We start from the raw sequence: 18,445 nt of genomic DNA, 5'->3' as shown, positions 1-18,445 counted from the left end.
GCACCCGAGCGCAACCAAACATAAAATGACTTAGTTCTACTGGATCTCTTCTCAACTAGTTAGTTCCCTCCCTAACATTTTAGTCTAGTTTTTAAAAAGTCTAGGTTTTACCAGGGACCCCCATAAGAGAAATGTACTTTTGACTACATAGCTGCAACCCTATATAATCTTCCTCCACCGTCTCTGTTTGGAACCCAGGCGTGACCACCGTGCTCACCATGACCACGCTGAGCATCAGCGCCAGGAACTCCCTCCCCAAGGTGGCGTACGCCACCGCCATGGACTGGTTCATCGCCGTCTGCTACGCCTTCGTCTTCTCCGCCCTCATCGAGTTCGCCACCGTCAACTACTTCACCAAGAGGAGCTGGGCCTGGGACGGGAAGAAGGCCATGGAGGCTCAGCACCCCAAGGTGACCCGCTTCGTTTAAGAAATGTTAAAGGGATAGTTCACCCCCAAAATGACTTTTTTTTCTATTGATTACACACCCCATAGAGACTTGAATTTATGATGATTTTTTTGTTTTTGTTGCATTCCTAAGCCAATAATTGGATGCCCGGCGACGGCTCTGGTAGGAGACTCAAAGTGCCAACGTTTGAGTCTCCTACCGGAGACATTAGCATCTTTCTGCCGGTCATAAAATTATTGGCTTAGGATTGCGACAAAACAAAAAAAAATCCATGAATTCAATGCTTCATGAGGTGTGTAATTGATAGAAAATAAGTAATTTTTGAACTATCCCTTTAATGCTTATAGGTGGTTTATGCACAAGCAGATGGCTTTTGTAGGTGTCGGTTGCATTATGTAATAGTGTGTCATAGTCCTAATCATAACATTCCACAAACAAGCACACAAACGTGCGCATGCATACACAAATATATATATATATTCCTTTACATATTATGTAAAAATGTATATATAGTAGTTTTATCTATTCTAGACCATACATTATACTTAAATGACTCTCCTGCGAATCCATTGTCAATCATCATAAGAAAGGCTGTAGGCTTTTCAGACACAACGCCTGTGTTCTCGCTGGGATCAGCAGGAATACCTGGAATCGCTCCGTGATTAAACGGCAGGCGTTCTAAGCCTGAAAGCTGACCACAGTCCAGCTCTTGTCTCGGGTGGGCGTGTGAAAAATGTATCTTAACCACATTAAGCCTGGCATCCCTATTTTAGGCAGATTTGCCAAGATTTTTAAAAGAAACTTGTATATAATATATATTTGTATTCAAACATAGCTAAAATAGCCGATCTACGAGCTCACAGCGCATCACATTGCAACATGTTGCGAGCTTGTAGATCGGCTATTTTTCCTATGTTGTATGAAGAAGGATTCTTTATTATACTGAAAGACCAACAGCTTCTCCAGCCTGACGATGGATATTCTACAACCGCTATTGCCCGTCAAAACGACCGTTGTCAGTTCACCCCAATTAGTCCCAATCAAAATGTCAACATCAGCATCCAATTGTAGGATCCTGATATCTTCCAGATATTCCCATTTTAACTAACTTGCTGAACAGGGATGCTGCTCTTTGAGACAGGGGTTGTTTCCTGTGTTTCTGGAAGCTCTACGAATTGCTTTACTGTCCAATTTGGACAAAGTCCTGCATGGATGTGGCTTTCAACAACCTTTTCCTGGGCCATAGTGTGCAACAGAATGTTGCCCTATAGATTCAGCTTCTTCTCCATGCAACGGTTAGTACATAAGGTTTCTGTGCTTCCAGGGTCCTAAGAAGGCATAGGTCTGCAGCTCCTTATCTACTTTCTTAGAGTTCAACTGTTACGGGTACAATGGAAAGGGTCTTTATCTCTGGCACTACTGACTGGTGTTTCCGGTGGTTTGTTCACTTTGGCTTTGTTGTGGACATGCAGAATAGTCTGGTGTTTTGGATTGCATTCGTCAAAAAGGTCAGATGACTTATGCATTCCTTGCTCATGTGGCCGGCCTTCAAGTATCCAAAACAGATTTCAATTCCTCTCAGGAATTCAGTTATCTCCCTTTGAGAAATGTTATTCAGTTTTGAAAACCTGAATAATGGATTTGACTCTTGCCAATGAAGGCAGGATTCTGAGGACAACCTCATACATCACCATATCTGGGAACGTGGCTCTGTAGCCTCGTCGTTCTTGTATCTTGCAAGGTGTAGATCTCCATCTCTCCTGCGGCTTGATATGGCCTCATGTTTGATGGAATGTTCATTTCCTCCATGTTCATCTCCCCTGGCATAGCATTTCGGTATAGCCTCTTAGGAACAGCCCAAATTCCCGAAGTGCCAGAACATCCTGGGCCTTAACAACATGCCATCCAAATGCTATTGGTCCACAAGCTGCTGCCATTCTGCTCATTAACAAAGTGTTCTTTCCTAGCTTGTAAGGCACCCTGGGCGAACCAATCCACCTATTTGGTGTTATGCAGACTGATTTGATATAATTGACAATTTCACACAAATCAGGGGGAAAAAAGCAGCAATTTGTCTGTGAAACTGTACTGTTTTAACAGCATTGTGAATAAATTATGCTTTAGCATTTCATAGTGTGACTGGTTGTACTAATTTGTTGCTGTCAGGCAGAAACCTTGTATCTCTGCTACTACTTCGTTGTACAAGTGTGTCATGCAAAAGTAGAGAAAGTACCAATTCTACAAGCTCACAATGCATTGTGACTCATTGTGTGCTTGTGACAGCCATACCTAAACCTGCTTTCAAAATATTGTTTGCTCTTTGATGTGTTGTGTTGTCATTGATGTAACAGTAGGCACTAGGCAGCTTCACAGCACCAGCTCTCTGGGCTGCCCCCTGGTGTATTGTTCCAAAAATACAAACATGACAACTTGATAAACTGCTTTTCAAACGTTCCTAATAAAGGAAATACACTACAATGCATCACCATCAAATATGGTTATGTCTCTTTGTGGTAAGGTACAGTAGCTAAGTGGTGCTCAAACATTTTCATGTCAAGGACCCCCAAATTGATACATTTTAGCCAGGGACCCCCTTAAGAGAAGATTCTTATGGCATGGCTCAGCAGTGATTCTCAACCGTTTTCATTTCAAAGACCCCCTGTTTGATATGCATTAAGCCATGGACCCCCATTTAATGCATTTTTTTTAAATTCCTGGGACCCCGATTAATTAATTAAAGTCTGAGTATAAATGTAACCAAATGGACCCGTATGGTCCATTTGGTTCCATTTGTACACTCTCAGACTTACAGACCCATAAGTGTCCATTTGGTTCCTAACTATAAGTCATTTGGCTGGGGATCCCCTGGAACCCCCGCAAAGACCCCTGGGGGGGTCCCGGACCCCACTTTGAGAACCACTATAGCTGACATTTGCTGTTGCACAAGCATTATGGTGACTTCAGTCTGCCTCTGTATGATTCCACAAACTGCATCCTGGTCGAGTGATATTTTGCGTTCTGTGCATAGTACTGAAGTCTGTTTATGTTGTCGTTGCTGTGCAGCTACCGACCTGAGACATACAGCTTGGTGGTGCTCTTCAGCCTTGATCCAAAGTTGGGGTGGGGGGGGTGTTCATTTTTTAGCACAAATTCCATTTGCCTTTGGGTTGAATTTCGAGTCACATATACAAACTCATTCCGTTTGAATGGGCCTTTCCTCCAACATCACTGCCTCCCAGCGCAGAAAGTCTTGCAGCACCCAGCGGCTGTTTGTGCATCGAGCTCCACTTTTGCTCCTTCATGTTCCCTTATGTTTGTCTCGTTCCCGTCTGCGTTTCTGCTCTTGTGCTTTGCAGCAGCTCGCACCAGTGATGCTGCTGTCTCTGCCTTTTCTTTATGCATGCAGATGACACACTAAATACAGATGACCTAGAATTACTTATTCTGCTTGACCTCTTACTAGACATGTTAGCTTTAACCCTTTAAGATCGGGAAACGCATCTGTGTCAGATTTCTTTTGCACATTTTTTTTTATCGTGAAGATTTGTGCAAATCTTTGAATATAGAACAAATACGGACAAATAGGCCTATCATTTTGGGGGTCCTTGACATGAAAAAGTTTAGTTCCAGGGACCTCCCCGTAAGCAAAGATTTGAGTTAAAAATGTTGTTTCAAAAAATATATTTATTCAAAGATTTGCAGATCTACAAGCTCGTAGCGCTGCTCTCGTGTCACGCTACGAGCTTGTAGCTGCTTGTAGCTGCACCAAATGTTTTAATTTTTCTCCTCCTCCTCATCATCATCTTATCATTGTCACCATCATCTTAACGCGCTTGGGTGGAGCAGAGGAAACGTACCTGCCTACCACCGCAGAATCTAGGGGTTTGAATCTGCCGCGTGCCGAGCATCTAAATGAAGGGAGGTCGATATTTACCACCGCATATACTTCTACAGGCTGGGAAAAAAGGCCTGTGTCTCTGTAAACACACCGTATGATTCTACTGAGCTTTATTCCAATATGTTTTGTATCGTATTTGTATTGTATCGTATGTATTATATGTATTACTGATTACTTTCACAATGGAAACAAGGCCCTGAGGCTTTTTTTTTAATCCTTTTAGCATAAACTTTGACTGTACTTACCTGTACTGTTAATACTCGTGTTAAAGTCAACCAATCAATCAATGTCAGTGGGGAACGTTGTAAGGGAGGAGTATAGGACGGAGGTGCTACGTCCTCCCGGTGGGGGTTCCTCACTGGCAGGTATGAGCCAGTAGGGTACAACAGCAGTGGTAAGCAGTGGGAGGAATGCATTGGCATAATGACTAAATTGGGAGGAAAAGGAGGTAAATATAATTGCCTACTTTAAATAAAAAAGAATGGAATTCCATTTCCATTCAGCCATGTTGACAAACAAACATGTTTTGAATGAAACCTTCCTTCATGCTTCCTTCTGCTCCTTTTCTTTGCTGCACGTTTTCTTTGGAAGCCAAGAGAACATTCCTTTTTGTTTTTCGTAATTTGTTTGCCCGTATAACATTGACATTCCTTTTGAAGTCTTTAAAGTGTCTGAAATGTCTTTCAAAGTAGGCTCTCTTGTTCTTTTTTTCCATTTCGTTGGACTGTTTCAACAGTGATGTGGTGCATTCATTTTCAACAGTGGTGGAAGAAGTACTCAGATACCTTACTTAAGTAAAAGTGGCAATACCGCGCAATATAAAAATACTCTGTTACAAGTAAAAGGCAAAAGCAAAATGTTACTTGAGTAAAAGTACAAAAGTATTGGCATCAAAATATACTTAAATACCAAAGTAAAAGTACTAAAATGTTTGAAAATAGCAGATCTACAAGCTCATAACGTGTTGTGAGGCGATGCGTTGTGAGCTTGTAGATCGGCTATTTTCAAATGGCCTATGTATAAAATAGGCCTAAAGTGGTTAAAGTTGTACAATGCAAATTCACAACTAACGATTTTTAGCAACCTCTGCTGGTCACTACCGTCACTGCATACAATTTCCATATTCCTCGATTACCCAGAATTCCATTCGTTTTCACCGGAAGCCGGAAGCGTTTCAAAAAGCGATCTTTTAATTGTTTTATACTATCTACGGATCGTTTCTCTTAGCCAGTGGAGCATTAGTTACCATGAGCTGTGCTTTCTTTTTCTGTTCTTTTTCGATCTTCCAATCCTACATTCTCTTAAAATCAGCGTGAGGTTCCTTTTTGTTATTAGCGCGTTAGTTCCTGGCCAAACAGGAAACCGTTGCGGTAGTTCCTGGCCAAACAGGAAACCAGTGCATTTCCACCTCCGTTTTCCGGCCAGATGACGTAATTTTCCCGGGAAAGTCCCCCCTTCACCGTTCAATAGTAAATATATAAATAAAAGGCTTCCGGGGGTGAAATTCATGGAGTGGGTGTTGTGAAACTTTTGCCACTCACAAAAGATATACAATTTTACTTTAGTTTTGTTGAAAACGTTACCTAGTATGCCTTTAATGTATGTCTTATAATATAATAATTTATATCTGTAAAGTAACTAGTAACTAAAGTTTTCAAATAATTGTAGTGGAGTAAAAGTACAATATTTGCCTCTGAGATGCAGTCGAGTAGAAGTAAAAGTATTGAAAATTGGAAATACTTCAGTAAAGTGGAAAATACCTCAGAATTGTACTTAAGTACAGTACTTGAGTAAATGTACTACTAGTTACTTTACACCATTGATTTTCAATCTGGATTTGGAAGGCCTGTGGCCAGCATATGCACTTTCAGTCTGTCCAAACAACACACTCACTATCACTATGTGAGTGATGTGACCTATTCTCTTTCTTTCGACATGCATGAATTCATCGAGAGCCTTGAGTCAACACAATCAATAAAGACTTGAATACACCATGTTCCTCAAAACAGCCTACTGCTGCGCTTACATCGCTATGGCATTTCAAAAAAGCAATTCAAACATCCATATACATCCTTTGGCTTGTGTTAGCCGATGTTGTTGACTGGAACTTTAGTTAGTCTGAACTTTTCTTTTTGGAACGATGATGGATTCACCTTTGTCCAAAAGACAAAACAGATGGCCTTTGCCTTGCTGCAATACAAGGTGTATGTGTAAATGATTTCAATTGTCAAGGTGAGATCAAGGTTTTTACTTGTGTAATAGTCTCACGTGGTCAGGCCCACCGTCTTACATCATAAAACCAAAAAGTCATGTCACTGGGGTCAAATCTGTGAATGTGCAGAAAAAAATAATAATTTGTACTCTTATACAATGAAGAATCTTGAACCTTGAACTACAACATTTACTCCCTGGTTGGCCGCTATCCTATTGGTGGCCATTACATTGTTCTCATTTGCTGTTTACAGCTAAATAGAGCTCTTGAGACTAGACTTCATGAAAATGCATCGTGGCAATTTGAGGAAAGAAAGGCTGTAATAGAGACAACTTTTCTCTGTCAATATGGTGTTGTGTGATACCTCTCCCTTCTAGAGATTGTTAACCTCTTGTCTTCTTTCTCCTTCGCGCATCCATTTACAACATGAACCTTAGCTGGGGTTAACATTCGGCAAAAGAATGCAGATCTACAAGCTCACAACGTGACATTTAGCTTGTAGAATGTACACTGTCAAAAATAAATTGTACACTGTCAGAGTTATAGGGGTCCGTTAGCCTGGAACCAGACAAATCTACCATTGCAAAAAGCAATTGCTCTGTAATATTTGTTTGGCCATGCCAGGCTAGGGGTCTGTGACCTAATTCATACCAAACTGGTCTTTGAAAGTTTGAGAACCACTGGTTTAAGTGGGTAATTAACCTAAATGTGTTCTGCCTGCAGAAGCGTGACCCCATGGTGCTGTCCAAGAAGTCCAACAACATCTCTTCGGTGGGCTGCAACTACTCCCCCAACCTCAGCAAGGACCTGTCCATGTCCATCTCCACCATCTCCAACACCACCTCTGTGCAGCTCCGAGGCACAGAGACCAAGGTCCTGGACCCCAAGAAGACCTACAACAGCGTCAGCAAGATCGACAAGATGTCCCGGATAGTGTTTCCCGTCCTCTTCGGCACCTTCAACCTCGTCTACTGGGCCACGTACCTCAACAGAGAACCCATGGTCAAAGGTGTCATGGCCTCAACATAATCTCCTCACCTATCTGCCACATATCTCCCCACAAACTCTCAGAAATGGTTTTGTTTTTATTTTATTTTGTTCTTCATTGATAACAGCAAGAAGGTTACGCAGTAGCAAATGCAGAAGCTGTAGCAGTTTTTGAAGTCGATTCCCGGTCATCAAGGCCATGTGGACTTGGGAAAGGTGCGGCTCTCAGCTGTTGTGTCGTTGCTGGCCACACCTCTGTATAATACATCTCGGAGAACATGTTCCGCCATCCCAGAAACAAAGAACAAAATACACAAGACAATAGTTTTTACTACCTGATTCAAGCACGAAGGCTGGACTTCAAGGCTTTGACGGAATCCATTTTTGTTTAGTTTTTTGGGCTTAAAGAACTTGCTTTATACTGTATTAGACAAACTGCTTATCAGACTATTGTGGACAGAGGGTGTGGGTTTGTTTTCCCTTTGTCTTTCCCCTCGGTGGCGTTTCTGGCCATCTCCGATGGGGGGTCGGGTGTGTTCCTCGTTTTATTTTCATTTTTACACTCATTAAGAATATGTATAGATTGAATTGCCCCCAAAATATTTATATTTTTAAAGGTTGCTCAATTGGCGCCTCCCTTCCTGCAGGTGGCATCCTAAGACAAGGTTGCCTATCCTAGACACGCCCCTGTTTCCACTGTTAACATTTGCATGATGCTGTCCTCCAAAGGAAATTGTGGACACGTGTTTGTCTTGAATACTTACTACTATATTCATTGCTTACAGAGTGGGAGCACAAGTCATTTATCACCACACAAACGTGGGGCTCAGAATGTTCATGGTGCAAGCTACCGTGGGGATTTTGAGTGATACTGAAAGATGGGACGGGAGCTCGTCCTATCAAGAAAAGGTTTCTGCGATAGTATCAGAAGAATGGACGTTTTCTTTTGTCTTTTTTTTAAACGACTGAATCGTCCATCAATCAAGGAACATCAACTCAAACTCACCACTCTGTAGGTTTAATGCTGCAAATGCATTCATCTCCTTTGTTAAATGTTGGCCTTTCTTTTTCAATTGCAGTGGGCGCTTATGTGCTGTGTGTGGCTCTTTGTACATCTTTACTTGAATATTCAAACGTGTACTGCTCTGGGTCTGGTTTCCCATACAGTGTTTGTAATCACAATGTGCATAATGTCTCTGGAAAGAAAATGGAAAACGTGAGAATGAGTGAGAAGAACGTTTTCTGAATTAAGGAGGTTTGCCCATTTTGTTCGCCCATTGTGTTCTACGGGCACGTTGAATGAAAAGTGACTACCTCCTCCTCTTTTTCCAAAACATAACAAGGCTTTTATTTAGACAGCATGTCTCAACAAGGATAGGCTGTGTCAAAAAAAAAAGAAGATCTTTGGCCCACTTAAGACACTGTTTGTGTGACAGCAGCACTGCGTTTGAAGCTTTCTAAAAGTAGTTTGTAACGGCTGCAAACACTCTGGAAAATTGGTCCTCACAGAATCATGTATATAGACGAATGTCAAACAAATGTTTTGTGTGGTTTTTTTCCTATCTTGTGACAGCTCCCGTCTTCATTTTGAACGTCACAAGAAAGAAAACTGTTGAAGTTTCAGTGTTGAGTTTTATGCCCTATGAAAAGAAAAGAGCCAAAAGTCTGATGCTGACTTTCAGTGTATTAAGTGTATATGTTTTTCTTCATCAGGCTGCTATCTCTTTATTAATGTTTTCAAGTGTACAGTACTGTATGTGTGACTACTTTTTTTTTTTTTAAGATTTAGGTTTTTCCAGATTTCAATCAAACTTTAAAATGTGCGCATCATCATCGCTGAAGCGGATACACCACTTGAACATTGAAGAAGCAGTTTTGTTTACATTTTTCCCAGACCTGGATGGATTTTAAGGGGATGAACCAAAAAAAACACAGACTCCTGGCTCACTAGAACACTGCAACCCAAGAGTTGCAGTATAATGTCTTGTTGAATTGCCATCAGACATAGCCTACTCTGGAACAAAAGAGCTAAAAAATAAATAAAGTCAGTGAACATTGCCCAAGGAGTGCTTTAATCTTTTCATTTTTTGGACTCGCTGTCTCGCTGTGTTGTGTCTTGCTCTGAGCTTCTCCCATCTGTGTAATGCAAACACAACTTGTACATACTGTAGGCACAGCAGCAATCTGAAACCAAGGCTCACACGAAGCCCACATATAGCCTTGCCCAGCTTTGTGGCCCATTAGGTCAGGAGCCTATCTCCTTTTCGAGGCCACGTAATTAACATGAAGTATGTTTCTGATTGGTATTTACAAAAAGGGACTGATGTGTTGTGAGTGCATACATTAATGTGATTCCATAGGCCCCAATGCCAGACATGTTATCACGGCCGTTCCCTTGCTCCACCGGAGTGGTGCATGTTTCATTTGCAGGCCGGTGCCCCTATTGCTGTTATGTGGAACCACCCTACTGTAGATTTCCCAGGGGCCCGTGGTAGACAAGGGCCTCTTGGGCACTGACCCCACTGGATACATACACAACCATCACATCTGTTACTAACACTGGATACATACACAGCCATCACGTCTGTTACTAACACTGGATACATACACAGCCATCAAGTCTGTTACTAACACTGGATACATACACAACCATCACGTCTGTTACAAACACTGGATACATACACAGCCATCACGTCTGTTACTAACACTGGATACATACACAGCCATCACGTCTGTTACTAATACTGGATACATACACAGCCATCACATCTGTTACTAACACTGGATACATACACAGCCATCACGTCTGTTACTAACACTGGATACATACACAGCCATCACGTCTGTTACTAACACTGGATACATACACAGCCATCACGTCTGTTACTAACACAGGATACATACACAGAATCACGTCTGTTACTAACACTGGATACATACACAGCCATCACGTCTGTTACTAACACTGGATACATACACAGAATCACGTCTGTTACTAACACTGGATACATACACAGCCATCACGTCTGTTACTAACACTGGATACATACACAGCCATCACGTCTCTTACTAATTGAACTCTTCCTGCCTCTCTCTCCTCTCTTCTTGAGTAATGACTACCCCTCCACCCCCTAGTCAAAAAATCCTATAGGATTCTATTGGAACTTTGGAAAATCCTATAGGATATTTTGACTAGGGCCCCTTATGCTACCAGTCCACATTCAGTCAGTCACAGCAGTGGACTCATCTGGCCATACAGCTGTTTGGAGAGAGGGGATTTAGTTTCACTTAAGTTGCTCCCACCCGTTCGCCATGCTGGGCCCCTCGGCCGAGCGCTCCACCACATTTAAGCCCCGGATGGGCCGGTACGGTGGATGACAAAATGCTTGTTTTTTTTCTGTGTCATGTACCGGGGCCGTCCGTCTGGACAGCTGTGGCGGCTGTGTGCGAAGGCACAAAATGTGGGGATTGGCTGGCTACGCACGCAGTAGCCGAAGCTTCGTCGTGTGGGCAGCGGAGACAGACAGGAAACTGATAACTGAACTTTGGGGGTTCTCTCATTTGTGAGGCAAATAAACATGTAGCAGTCTGCAAAAACAGGAAAGGGCTTAAGAGGTCCGGAACAGCGGTTCCCTAGAAAAGCTAGAGACGAGGCAATTAGTGGAGACAGTGGGGCTGCCTTGCATGTATTAAATCTCAGTTTTTAAATCCTCCACTGGATTTGCATATTTTCTTCTCTCTCTCTCTTAAAAAGAAGAAGAACATTTACACACCATGATGTCTTATTTATTTTTTATTATTTTTTAAAGTGCAGTGAACTCATTTAACCCACAGCTCATAATGCGTGGGTTTAATTTGGGTTTTATGTATTTAATTTCAAGAAATTGTCAAATAGAGATTAAATAATAGCCAATACATTTTGAACCTGTCACAAACTGACTAAAAGCATGGGTTTCCGAGGCTACAAACTGACTGGCTGGAGTGCAGCATGTTTCTGCAAAGACAAAAAGATTGTGAGCCTTCAATGAATCATGGTTGGTAGCTTCAAATTGCATTTACCTCAGGAAGGAAAGATGGCACAACATTGATTTGACTGCAGAAGATCAATGGTTGAAGGCCGACGAATAAACAAGACAGCATTAGTTTGTCATGAGCTTTAATTGCCATTCCAGCAAAGATGATCCTCTCTCTCTACATACACACACACGCACGCACGCACGCACGCACGCACGCACGCACGCACGCACGCACGCACACACACACACACACACACACACACACACACACACACACACACACACACACACACACACACACACACACACACACACACACACACACACACACACACACACACACACACACACACACACACATTTTTGCCTCAGAAGAAGTGATAGACCAGAGATGTCATATTGCAGGCTTTTTTTTCTCTCTCTCTCAAGCAATACATTTATTATCCTCTAGGGGGTAGTCTAGTCTCTTCAAATACAGCACTGCCATAAGCCACAACCCCACACAAGCGGCACAGTGGTTGCCTAATGTATATTCCAAGTCAATTCAAACGCCTATTTGGGGTAGGCCATTATTTAACCACACTTTAACCATTATTTTATACCTTGGCTATTCAAAAAATAGCAAATATACAAGCTCATAGTGCGTCACTTTGTGCCGTGCTATGAGCTTGTAGATATGCTATTTTTGAAAAATCTTGAAAATGTGTGAAAAGCTTTGAATATATATTTTCAAACAAACATGTTTTACTCAAATCTTTGCTTCTGGTGGTCCCTGGAACAAAATATTTTGAGATGGGGGTCGGAAAAATAAATACAAATGGGGGTCCTTGACATGAAGAAGATTACTTCAAGGAGCTGTGAGTTTATGGTCAGGACAACTAGTCTACGTTTCTCGAAACCAAGCGCACGTTTATGGGGCCTACCTGACATTTAAGGCCACTAATTAATTCCTGCTTCATAGTTTATGAGTCGATTTGGCTGATTGCCTAATTAATTAGGCTACTTAATATAACAACAACAACAACATCAGAGCCGACACCTGACGCGTTAGAGCGGCGCAGCAGGGGGGCAGTCTGAGAGTCTGGGATCATCTCTTACGTGCCCCGTAGAAAGGGTCCAAACGCTCGCCCCAAAACACAGTCGCCCCGGGCAAATCCGGTATACACCTGGTACCTCAGTAAGCTATGCCTAAAACCTAACCTTATTCCTAAACGTAACCTCAGAAAATTATGCCTAAACAACAACCTAACCATTCCTAAACGTAACCTCAGTAAAACTATGCCTAACCTTAAGGTAGTTCACCCCCAAAATAACTTTTTTTCTATTGATTACTCACCCCATGGAGCCTTGAATTCATGGATATTTTTTTGTTTTTGTCGCATTCCTTCCTTTATTATTTGATTATAATAAATTTAGCCCCATTGATTCCGGTAGGAGACACAAATGGATTTCTGTCTCCTACCGGAATCAATGGGGACAAATTTATTATAATCAAATTATTGGCTTAGGAATGTGACAAAAACAAAAAAAATATCTATGAATTCAAGGCTCCATGGGGTGAGTAATCAATAGAAAAAAAGTTATTTTGGGGGTGAACTACCCCTTTAAACTTGTTCCTAAACGTAACCCAACTGTGCCTAACCCTAAACCTATACCTTATTGCTAAACATAACCTCAGTAAAACTATGCCTATTCCTCTAAACTTATTTCTAAACTTAACCTCCGTAAAACTATGCCTAAACCTAACCTTATTCCCAAACTTAACCTCAGTAAAACTATGCCTAAAAACCTTATTTCTAACCTTATCCTCAGTAAAGCAAAGAAAAGTACAAGAACCGCTGGGGGCGAGCCGCGAAAGTAATTTGGGGCGAGTGTGTTTTGGGGCGAGTCTTCCGGTTACCCCTGTAACCAGTTGCATGTATTATTCATCCTATAATGCCAGGGTGGTTGTTGTGGTGGTTGTGGTGGCACTATATGCACGGCAAATGACTCACACAAGAAGAAGAAAAACCGTCCACTTCGACAGCACCACACACACACACACACGCACGCACACGCGCAGTCGCGCACGCCCACAAACTCACACACACCACCCACCACACACCGGTTGCAGCCGCGGCGTGAGGACGAGGCGGAGGAGCTCATATACACACATCAGATTATTTGCTCCATTAATTGATCCACCGGTGTGTCAGGACTCAGGAGCGCACCAGAGAATCCCCGTAGAGGAGGAGGAGGAGGAGGAGAAGGAGGAAGAGGAAGAGAAGGAGGTGGCGGAGGAGGAGAAGTAGCTCATAATCAAACCCTGATGTGGTCGGTGGATGGATGACACGCAGCAAGGGGGAGAAAGTGTGCGTGGGCGGATGAAGAAGTTTAGGAGACGGATCTGAACGGCACACACACACGCGCGCGCACACGCGTGTACACACACACACACACACACACACACACACACACACACACACACACACACACACTTGCAGCGGGGGACGCGCTTGATCAGATCACAATCAATCATCCAGCCGGTGATCCAGTGATCTATAGTGATCCGGTGATCCAGGCGGTGATCAACACAGGCGGATCGCTCATATGGGATCAAAATGACCATCAAGTTTGTGGTCATTGTTGTCTTGCTACTTCAAGCCGTTGAAGATTCTCGGTATGTCTATTTTTTTCCTCTTTAATTTGTCTTTCTCTCTCTCTCTCTCTCTCTCTCTCTCTCTCTCTTCCCCCTGCCTTTTAAACAGTATTTTCGATTAAAAGAAAAAAGTTTAGAACTGGAATTCATCTTATGATGTTTTTGCATAGTATTTTATGTTATTGTTTGTCATTAAATGTTTCGATTAATTGAATACACATCAGGACCCCAATGGAAACAAGCCATATAGTGCTTTCTTGGGTTTAATCCTTTTAGCATCCGTTTGTATAGAACTGTACTTGCTGTGCTTTTTTTGTTGTTGCAAACTGTTCATAAAGTATTCAATCAATCAATGTTATTAACGAATCCTGGTGGCATCTGTGACACAATAGCGTTTGCTAAGCTGTTCCACGAACTCAGCCCCTCACTGTGGCATGTTTATTAATTTAGCATCCTTCACAGCCCTTGATTTCCATGGAAAATAACGAATGTAATGTCTGTACTGTATAGTAGACTGTATGACTATAGGATTAAACATTGCGTCGATCTGGATGCGCAGCACTGACGCACCTGTATACCGCGTATAATTAGCTATTTGTAATGTTTTTGCTTTGGACACAAAGTTTATCCCTCCAGCTATATATGTGTGTTTTTGTTTTTTAGCAGTGGTGGAAGAAGTAGATATCAGATATTTTTACTTAAGTAAAAGTAGCGGTGCCACGATACAAAAATACTCTGTTACAAGTAAAAGTGCTGTGTTCAAAATGTTACTCGAGTAAAAGTACTGGCATCAAAAAAGTACCAAAGGTAAAAGTACTAAAATGTTTTAAAATAGCAGCTCTACAAGCTCACAACATGTTGCAATGTGATGTGTTGTGAGCTTGTAGATCGGCTATTTTCAAATAGCCTTGGAATGGGGCTAAAGTGGTTCATGTATGTTTTATAATATAATAATTTATATCTGCAAAGTAATTAGTAACTAAAAATTTAAATAATTGTTGTGGAGTAAAAGTGCAATATTTTACTCTGAGATGTAGGCTAATGGAGTATAAGTAAAAGTATTGAAAATTGGAAATACTCCAGTAAAGTAAGAAATACCTCAAATTGTACTGAAGTACAGTACTCGAGTAAATGTATTTAGTTACTTTACACCATATATTTTTTGTCAGTAATCAGAAAATAAGCCAATAACGCCTCCTCACCTCCCATGTATCCCCCATGCAGTTCTGACCAACTAGAATACATGGATGATGAAGATTATGAAGACCACCACGATGTGACTATTAATCAAATGCTGGTCCCAAGGAGCCACCAGGCGGACGCCACTGACATACTCAATAACTTACTCAAGGACTACGACAAGACGCTTCGGCCTGATATCGGTGGTAAGTTAACTTTGAATGGCGCTGTCCAAGGTGCTGACGGGCTTGGTTTGTTGTGGTCGTGCTGCTGTGTTGTGCATTATTAGGCTGCTATCAAAACAGGGGTCTCGATGCAACTCTGAAGGGCAAAAGGCACAAAGGTGTTGCATGCAGTGCTGTTGTTTTGCTCATTTCTGTCAGGATGACGGTGTTTTCCAATCCTGTGCACAGTGGCAGTTTGGCCCTTCAGGTAGAGAGGCCAAATAATAACAAGTGACAGGTTGTTATTTTTGAGTCTTGTCTCAGGGTTTCAAAAGTTAGGGCATGTTTTTGGGATCTTATGGTGTTTGTTGCTTGTTCTGTTACTTTATGCAGTAAACCAGAACTGCTGTGGTTCCTCCTTTTGATTGCTGGAATATTTTGTGTCTTGAGAGGGTTCTAATATTATGGTAGCCCATTAAGACCGGGAATGCATCTGTGTCATTTTAAGATTTCTTTGGCTATTCAAAAGCAGATCTGCAAGCTCATAGCATGGCACCGAGTGCCACTTGTAGATCTGCTATTTTTTGAAAAATCGTGAAAATGTGTGCAAATCTTTGAATATATATTTTTTAAAGCGAAAATGTTTAACTCAAATCTTTGCTTCTGGGGGATTCTACAAATCTTTTTATTAGAAAAAGCATATGTTGCTATAATCAGTGGTTCACAAACTTTTTTCATGTCAAGGACCCCCAAAATTATATGTATTTGGCCGCGGACCCCCATCTCAAAATATGTTGTTCCAGGGACCCCCCAGAAGCAAAGATTTGAGTAAAAAATGTTCGCTTTGAAAAATGTATATATTCAAAGATTTGAAAATGTTCAAGATTTTCCCCCCAAAAATGCAGATCTACAAGCTCATAGAGCGGCACTCGGTGCCGCGCTATAAGCTTGTATATCTGCTATTTTTGAATAGCCAAAGAAATGTTAAAATGACACAGATGCGTTCCCGGTCTTAAAGGGTTAAGTGCCCTTGAGTACTGTGACACCCTATACGTCAAAGCGCTTCGACGAATGCTGCACAACAGTTATCCCAAAATACATTTTGCTAACAAAGTGAAACTCACAGGTGGGCTGTCCATCAGGTGGTGTGTCCTTGCGCAGGATGCTAAACCCTGGTTCACACTCTGGGTTCCTTATATACATACCTGCCACCCTGGGAGAGAGCGTGTCGGCTGAATGCATACCGCATAATAATGTGAAAGTGGTGGGAAGTTATGTGTGACAAAGTTAACCCATTAAGATCCGAGGCCGATTCTACGAATGTCTTCTAGATCCTAACGGTGTTTTGAAACACTTATGTTACTATAATATCAGTGGTTCTCAAACCTTTTCATGTCAAGGACCCCCAAATGTATATGTATTTGTCCGCTGACCCCCCATCTCAAAATATTTAGTTCCAGGGACCCCCAGAAGCAAAGATTTGAGTTAAAAATGTTTGCTTTGAAAAATATATATATTCAAAGATTTGCACAAATTTTCATGATTTTTCAAAAATAGCAGATCTACAAGCTCATTGCGCGGCACTTGGTGCCACGCTATGAGCTTGTAGATCTGCTATTTTTGAATCGCCAAAGAAATCTAAAATGACACATATGCTTTCCCGGTTTTAATGGGTTATATAGGAACATGAAGATGAACAGCTGTGTCAAGAGGTGTAAGAAGTTAGCTTATAGCTTACTCCTCTGGAAGACACTATCCTTATTAAAATCCCGGGACTAATGACTATAGTTTTGAAATCAGCTGGGTTTGGATGCGAGGCCCATCGATCATGTTGGCACTTGGCACGCACAGTGGCTTTATGGTGGGAGAGGATAGGATAGGGAAGCCATATTCCTTGTTTCCATGGAGCCACAGGCGCCCATCTTACAAGAAACCCAAGAGTTTTTTACTCCCAACAGTACAGTATGAACCACTGCACATACTGTATGAAACACTTGGCACTCACAGAATGGGAAATTATTGAAAAAGAATAACTGGTAATTCAGGCAACTATTATCAAAATTAAGACCTTTTCACCCAAATGAATTTTTGTATTGTATTTTAGAATGTTTAGCTTAAATCTACAACGAAATGTAGACTCTGGTGTCAAGTGGGACTGGTTGACGATATCATTCATGTTCTTGTAGTTTGTATATCGTTGCAACTACAACGGAGATAAAAGACAGGGATTGTGGCTTTAATATGATTATATCCCTCATTAGGGAGCTTATTATTTTGTGTTGTCGTCGGCAATCATCCCCAAACAACCTTGTCATGTCCTGCTCTTCCTGGCGGCTTTTATTTGTTTATTTATTCATTCCTATATTTCTTAGCTCAGTTACACCTAATAGAGGGGGGCTGTGCCTTCTTAATAGGGCTACAAGTTTAATGAGATCCCAGTGACAAACCTCAGTAAAATGTTAATGACAAACCTCCTGAAATATGAATGCCATCGCAGGATAACGTGCAGCAGCGGAAGCACGCACGTACGAATGCATGCACGCACGCACACACACAAACACACTCGCACACACAGACACACGTACGCTCTGGGAGATACTGTTCAGGCAAAGACAGATCTAGGACGTTTAAGTCAGTCAGAATAGTGACTCCATTCATTTATTGTATTGTACAACTCAGTACACGCAAGCATGTGCACACACGCATGCATGCATGCACTCACACACACACACACACACACACACACACGCACACGCATAGGCAGGCACACATACACACCAGTATACACACATGCTGGTTGACATTCAGTCTTTCCCTCTTTCATGTGCACCATGCACGTGCACACAACCACGCATGCACACATTTTAGCCCTCTCCTCTGTCACATAGTCATTAAAAAAAAAAAGGCTTTTTCCTGCTGAATCTGTCAGTGAGACTGGCTGTTA

General features: G+C 41.8%; 2 protein-coding genes across 2 annotated transcripts in view; both read left to right on the top strand.

Moving 5' to 3' along the window:
• The window catches only part of gabra5 (gamma-aminobutyric acid type A receptor subunit alpha5), a gene marked incomplete at its 3' end in the record, with an annotated part of 54,624 nt that extends 47,078 nt beyond the window's left edge, over window positions 1-7,546 (top strand). Inside the window, exons 8-9 of the mRNA XM_080422914.1 lie at window positions 199-410; window positions 7,241-7,546. Coding sequence (XP_080279040.1) covers window positions 199-410; window positions 7,241-7,546 — 518 coding nt within the window. The remainder of the gene's footprint in view (window positions 1-198; window positions 411-7,240) is intronic.
• Window positions 7,547-15,395: 7,849 nt separating this feature from the next.
• The window catches only part of LOC308080350 (gamma-aminobutyric acid receptor subunit gamma-3-like), a gene marked incomplete at its 3' end in the record, with an annotated part of 187,194 nt that continues 184,144 nt past the window's right edge, over window positions 15,396-18,445 (top strand). The window contains exon 1 of the mRNA XM_080422174.1: window positions 15,396-15,543. Coding sequence (XP_080278300.1) covers window positions 15,402-15,543 — 142 coding nt within the window. The 5' untranslated portion in view covers window positions 15,396-15,401. The remainder of the gene's footprint in view (window positions 15,544-18,445) is intronic.

This window comes from Gymnoscopelus braueri, assembly GCF_963280865.1.
Source record: "Gymnoscopelus braueri genome assembly, chromosome: 24".
Taxonomy (NCBI): Eukaryota; Metazoa; Chordata; class Actinopteri; order Myctophiformes; family Myctophidae; genus Gymnoscopelus; species Gymnoscopelus braueri.
This window is presented reverse-complemented; position numbering and strand designations above follow the sequence as displayed.